The 7,120-nt window shown below is 39.1% G+C and overlaps 2 protein-coding genes across 2 annotated transcripts in view; one reads left to right on the top strand and one right to left on the bottom strand.

The window, feature by feature from the left end:
- The window catches only part of LOC144987744 (uncharacterized), a 202,143-nt gene that overhangs the window by 159,732 nt on the left and 35,291 nt on the right, over nucleotides 1-7,120 (bottom strand). The gene's annotated exons all lie outside the window — the stretch shown is intronic.
- LOC144986910 (uncharacterized) overlaps nucleotides 1,894-7,120 on the top strand; it is an 85,645-nt gene continuing 80,418 nt past the window's right edge. The window contains exon 1 of the mRNA XM_078935629.1: nucleotides 1,894-2,313. Coding sequence (XP_078791755.1) covers nucleotides 2,169-2,313 — 145 coding nt within the window. The 5' untranslated portion in view covers nucleotides 1,894-2,168. The remainder of the gene's footprint in view (nucleotides 2,314-7,120) is intronic.

Here is a 7,120-nt window from a genome sequence, read left to right as displayed (position 1 = left end):
AAGAAAGATCAGAGTTTCTGCTGAGCTGCTATTGGAGCTTTTAGGGGGTCAGATCTTTAGAAACATTTGCTGTCAATGAAACCAGGAAGAAAAGTGTTTTGAAAGATCAGATTGATGACATCATCAGTTTGTGGAAACACTTGAAAATGGAAATCCATCAGAAAAGTAAACATCAGGAACTTCCTGTTTGAGTCTCTTGATTTTAGGATAATCAAGCCAGAATCCAAGCACCTTCATCCTGATGAAACTCCGCCCTCTGATCTTCGTCAATCATCTCCAGTCTCCGCCCCCAGTCTGCAGCAGCTTCATCTGCCGCCTCCATCCTCTCTCTGCAGAGTTTTTCTGCAGCAGCAGCAGCATCAGAGCCAGAGAGCCAAAGAAAGTGGAAAGTCTGAGAAGGAAGCAGCTCTGAAGCTCTGCAGCTGACGGTGCAGCTTCAGGACTCATGAGGAGGAGCACATGCACGGCTCTGATGCTGCTGAACGTCTGACTGAGATGATCCACATTCAGAAGAGAGTTTCAGAGTGAAAGACGTGTGGAAGAAGAGAATCCTGAAGGTTTCTGTGCAGACATGAACTCAGTCAGAGAGCGTCTGAATGTTGGAGGATCCAGAAGAAACCAGGAGCTCATGAAGGTGGTTCTGTTGGAGCAGAGAGCAGAACTCTGATCCCAGTTTCAGGAACAATGCAGGCTCATGTTCTGGACTGAAGAGTTCTCCTGAAATGTTCTGTTCAGACTTCTTCAGGATCACATCTGTGTGTGAATGTGGAGGTTTGTCTGAACCAAGCTGCAGCTCACTTTGAAGCTCCTTCAGGCTCACACAGCAACAATGACAAAGACTGAAGCTGCTGTGCTGCCCTCTAGTGGCAAACATGGCATCTGCAGCACACATTTCTGCATTTCTGCCTGATCAGCATGAAACATGAGGACATTTAGTGTTCAACACAGTTTCACTATCAAAAATATAGCAGCTACATGAAAAACATCTAAAGACATCTAAGACAGTGGAAATGACAGTGGACTTCAGGAAGGCCCCAGCCCCACACCAGACTCACAGAAGCATTTGGTATTTGTTTTCATTTTATTTTTCATATAACTAACAAATAACTCATCATTTTCCGCCTTCAGCCTCATACTAATAAACCTATGAGAGCGTTTTTGTAGCTCCAGCATTACAGCCATTCCTGCAAGGACAAAACAACAAAGAAATCCTTAGTTTATTATCATATAAAATAAAATTTAATATTACATAATATTAGACATTACAACTCTAACATCTACAAAAATCTAAAAAGACATTGATGCGATAAAAACAGGTATCATTGATCTTTTTATGAAAACTGGATGTTTAAATTCTGTTTATTTCTTCTCAACATTAAATAAACTGATATTTTTTCTTTTTATTGAACAAGCCTTATATAGAAAAAACAGAAACAAGAAACAGTGAAAACTGTTTGCATTTATTTTGTTAAATGTCGTTTAAATATTGAAATTGAGGAGACCTCTCTTGTTTTATCCGCTTTATTTAGCAATTATAGCCTTTCTTTGTTATTGACTTTTTTTGTTCACTTTCCTTTCCTTTATCAATTATCATAGTTTAGGAAAAGTTTAAACAAATGTGTTTAAGTCTAGTTAGTCTGAGATGCATTTTGAAGTCAAATCTTAAGACTATAATTACTTACAGTGTGATGACGTCATACCAGCTCTCAAATACTTTATCAAAACGTTTTTTTTCCATGTAGATTTACTTTTCCTTGATAGTTCATGAATTAAAGCTGTTTTAAAAAATACTGAAAGCGTTTTGAACCATCTTAAGGTCCAGTTAAGCTTTTCTTATGTCTCTTTATTAATAAAGTTCCTGCACGTGACCCGGAAGTAAACAGCACGAGGCGCTAGCAGCGTTAGCTTGTTAGCAGCGTTAGCTTGTGTTGTGAGGACGGTGGTGTTTTGTTGGGACGTTTGTGAGGTTTTTGGACAGAAAGGACGATACGTGGTTCGAGTGGGAACTCTCAGCATTTTCCAAAGTGTCGTAAATGAGTGAAGAAGTGTTGAACGGAAAGACAACGTGGATTGCTGTAATTGTGAGACTAGCAGATGATCGATCGGAGCTGCAGTGAAGAGGACGGCGGTGTTTGTGGGAGTTGGAGCTGAAGATCGGAGCAGGAACCATGTCTTCAGAACCTCAGAAAGGTTCTGTCAGAGAACAACTTTCTGCTGCTGAAGGAACCATCGTCCAGAACGAGGAGGAGCTCTGTCGTCAGCGCAGACTGCTGGATAGCAGCTGGAACCCGCAGCTTCAACTCAACATAGTTGGTACGTTCACTGCTGCAGAAATAGATCCATGAACGTCTTTGTTTTCCTCGTCTGAGCTGCTATCTGCATCTAGATAGCAGCTGTGCGGCTGGATTAGCTCCAATCATGCCGTGTTAGTTTCACAGTTATAGCTGAAGTTTGGGAGCAGTGTTGTGAACGTTTTCCAGCCCAAAACAAGTCATCTGAAATCCGACAGACCCAGCAAAAAACCGCAGAACCCGTCTATCTATGACCGAACCACCATTCATGTCTTAACGCCTTTATCGTGTTTAAGAAATTTGTGCTTCTAAATTAATAGCGCAGCGTTTTTCAACCAGCAGTGCCGGTTTTACACTAATTTACTCCGTGAACATTTTTTTTCAAATGTCACACAAACTCAGTCGCCCAGGGAGGCTAAATCCAAAATCGCTTTAGGTTTTGGGCTGAACAAGATAAACATTTACTGAACACACTAAAGATAATCTTTTAAAACTGAACTTTTAAAACATTAATATGAATAAAAATAGACACGAATATTAATCCAGAATAAATCAAGGTAAACCTTAAATGACTTATAATATTTTGCTCTCCATAAAAATAAATTCTGTCAAAATTATACAAATATAAACATGCAGCAGAACAAAACAAACAAAGCCTGGAAATATTAATGTAGGTGCCATGAATTAAGTGTGGTCTTTCTTATGTTAAATTAATAATAATTAATAAGAAATCAATCACATCATCCTGTTTTCTTTGCTCTTTTGTCATTTAGCTGGACATCATTATTAACAATAATTTCATTTCTGCTTGGTGTGTGATGTCCTGTGTGTGTCTTTGAGAAACGTATGAGAGGGATTTGATTATTTTCTTTTTTTAAAACTTTTATTGTAAATTGCAGTTATAGGTATTATAAAACATAAAAAACTAACTCATAGAACTCATTAGTGGGATTAATCCAAAATATTTGGCAACAATATTTTACGATATCATCGTCCATCGTGATGGGTGACTGACATCCCGATGGAGAGACCACCATCGTGATGCCACGCCCCCGCCACATTGCGCGTCGACACCATAAGCCGCGGTTACATGTGCCAAATATCTTGATGGGATCAATGGTCGGATTAGAATCCAACGGTGTACATGGAACCAGAAAAATGTTTTCAGAATATAAAAACGTTCACTAAGGTCACACTTTCCGTCGGAATAAATCATTCGCACATGCGCAGTAGGGTTTGAAAACCGGAAGAACATAAATTCCGCCGAGCGGCTTTTTTTTTTCAAACTTTATTGAATGTAACAATTCAATACAAAACAATGTTAAACAGCGCCGAACATTGACATGTCAGCTCGGTAATATACGAGACGATCTTCTAAACGTGCTTTTAATAATGTTACGGTTATTATGAAACACCTGTTCGCTCATCATTTGAATTTTAATCCGTGTGGTCAGTGCTTTTTCTGAACGAAGCCAGAATTAGCAGTATGCTAACACGGGCTAACAACATTAGCTTTGGGTGGTGCTGCTTGCTGGCTGCACGTAAACATGTAAGAATAACATCAGCCTTTATTTAGTCGGGACACGACTGGAAACACAAATCCGCGTGATTGTTTGAATGTTTTTTCTAAGGACTGAGCGACATTTCTGCGTTGAAGCTCAAACCGCTGTGTGTGCTGACGATCTTAGCTGTGCTCAGACACACACTTTTAGACCCGGTTCTGAGTTCGGTTGCTCGTACCCCTAGAGCTGCGGGGACGGATCGCAGTCTTAAATCTCCCACACATACCGCTCATGTACCCCCCCCCCCCCTTCCCATCAAACACAAAGCTGTAAGTCCGCACTCCGCCGGTCCACTTCACTAGTGAAGTGCGGAGCGGACTACTTCTTTTCTATTTTGTTTGTTACTTTTTTTGTTAAAGTCACTTCCCTCAGTCTATACTGGATCATCGCGGATTAGTCATTAGTTGGGAAATAAAATGAAAAAAGCAAAAAAACGAATAGCAGTCATATAAGAGCGAAAAATGTAAAAATACCCCCCCCCCCCCCCCCCCGACGATGTCATCGTCCATCCCGATGGTTGACAGCAAACATCGTCCACGGCCAATTTAAGGGACATCGCCCAACCCTACTACATAGAGGTAGTTTATTATTTGTGTAACCATATTAGGAGAACACTTATCGCCATTTAGGCCTCCTTTTGCGGTAAGCATACCGCAATGACCTGATACCATGATGATGATAAATTTGCAGTTAATCATGCAGGCCTAAGTTAAAGCAAAAATGAATACACGCTGCAAAAACTACTACATCTATTATTTTGTATGACCACAGTGATTTCTAAGAATAGCACCAAGTCTTCTAGACATGGAATGAACAAGTTACAGATATATTGCAACATCTCTCTTTATCTATTCTTCAAGAAAAACCTATTTTAGAGCCTGATGGGGAGTGATGCTCAACTTGTTCTTCAGAATACCCCACAGGTGTTGGATAGGGTTCAGATCAGGACACATACTTGGCCGTTCAATCACCTTCACCCTGTTCTTCCTCAGAAAATACAGCAGTAGCCTTAGAAGTGTGTTTTGGATCATTGTCGTGTTGGAAAAGTGGTCAATGACCAATGAAGTAATGGCAGCATCTTCTTCTTCAGTATAGAGCACTACATTGTTGAGTTCATGATCCCATCAATGAAATGCAGCTCCCCCACACCAGCAGCACTCTTGCAGCCCCACATCAGGACACTGCCACCACCATGTTTCACTGTAGGCACCATGCATTTATCTTTGAAATCCTCAGCTTTACGACGCCATTCGGTTTTAAAAGTATTAGTTCCATAAAAAAGGAGATTTTTGTCTCGTCACTCCAGAGTTTTGAGTCCCAGTAGTCTCATTTTTATCTGCATGGGCCGTAGCTAATTCGGTAACGCTTTCTTTTACAGTACAGTACTTACAGTGTACTTAAGTGGTATATACATGGTACTTATAGTGTAACTACTGTGTACTTTCAGGGTACTTACATGGTACTTTTTATGGAATTTACTGGGTACTTACAGTGTGTTTACATGGTACTTTCTATGGGACTTTACTGGGTACTTACATGGTACTTTTTGTGTCTACTCTGTACTTACATGGTACTTACTGTGTATTTATATAGTACTATTTGGTTCATACCTATGTGGTACATACTGGGTATTTATAATATTCTTACTGGGTATTTACATGTTGTGCAAAGGTGTCTTTTATGGTACTTACCACATGTAAGAACAAGGTAAGTACAAATAAAGTACCTTGACCTTTAGGTCTGCACTCGCTGCACGTTTCATGGTATTTACCATGAATTTACCACAGAAACTACCCCTTAAGTACAGTGAAACTGTAACTGTAACTGTAATAGTCAGTCCTATTTCCACTCAACTACATGGTACTTTCATTACTAAATACCGGGTATGTTCACTTGAATATTACTTGCTACTTACCCCTTAAGTACAATGAAACTGTACTGTAAAAGAAATTCAGCCCTATTATCACTCTATTACATGGTACTTTCAGTAGTAAATGCCACGTATTACCATCCCGTACAGTGTACATACACACTTGGTCTTCTGACCTCACCATATGAGACAATGCTAACCTGTTGGTAAGGGTAAAGTAACTACATTGTAAAAACATATTCTGGCCTGATTACTTCTTGTAACATGAGGCAAGTTTAGAGAGAAACAAGACAGCAGTGAAAACAACAATCTTTAATATGATACATGTCTGCAGCATACAAAGTCTCATCACAATGAAATAGGTTTTAAGTACATAACAGTACAAAGGAGCATTCCAAAAAACACATTGTTGGCCTGAGGGTCGTGCTTTTTGTCCATCAAAATTCTTTCAGCAGAGTTTTGTAACGGTGCAGGACTTCTTCAGGGTTTGTAACTGCAAGAAAATTCACAATATGAGCTCAAGTGAACATAAAAAGCATAACGACTTTGATGAAATACAAAAGGAATTTTACTTATTTAATCATTTCTGTAATGAGTTTGATAAATTTCTGTGAATTCTTTATCGCTTTGACTGTAATGCTTGAAATTAATTATTAATTATCCTCATTACCTCATGACCAAGTGTGTATGTACACTGTACGGGATGGTAATACGTGGCATTTACTACTGAAAGTACCATGTAATAGAGTGGAAATAGGGCTGACTTTCTTTTACAGTTACAGTTTCAGTGTACTTAAGGGGTAAGTACCAAGTAATATTCAAGTGAACATACCCAGTATTTAGTAATGAAAGTACCATGTAGTTGAGTGGAAATAGGGCTGACTTTCTTTTACAGTTACAGTTTCAGTGTACTTAAGGGGTAAGTACCAAGTAATATTCAAGTGAACATACCCAGTATTTAGTAATGAAAGTACCATGTAGTTGAGTGGAAATAGGGCTGAATTTCTTTTACAGTACAGTTTCATTGTACTTAAGGGGTAAGTACCAAGTAATATTCAAGTGAACATACCCAGTATTTAGTAATGAAAGTACCATGTAGTTGAGTGGAATTAGGGCTGACTTTCTTTTACATTCCAGTTTCAGTGTACTTAAGGGGTAGTTTCTGTGGTAAATTCATGGTAAATACCATGAAACGTGCAGCGAGTGCAGACCTAAATGTCAAGGTACTATATTTGTACTTACCTTGTTCTTACACGTGGTAAGTACCATAAAAGACACCTTTGCACAACATGTAAATACCCAGTAAGAATATTATAAATACCCAGTATGTACCACATGGGTATGAACCAAATAGCATCATATAAATACACAGTAAGTACCATGTAAGTACAGAGTAG

The sequence above is a fragment of the Oryzias latipes genome, chromosome 2 (genome assembly GCF_053564925.1).
Source record: "Oryzias latipes strain Hd-rR chromosome 2, Olatipes_Hd-rR_3.1".
Classification (NCBI taxonomy): Eukaryota; Metazoa; Chordata; class Actinopteri; order Beloniformes; family Adrianichthyidae; genus Oryzias; species Oryzias latipes.
The sequence above is the reverse complement of the archived record's forward strand: the minus strand, read 5'-3'. Positions and strand labels throughout refer to the sequence as shown.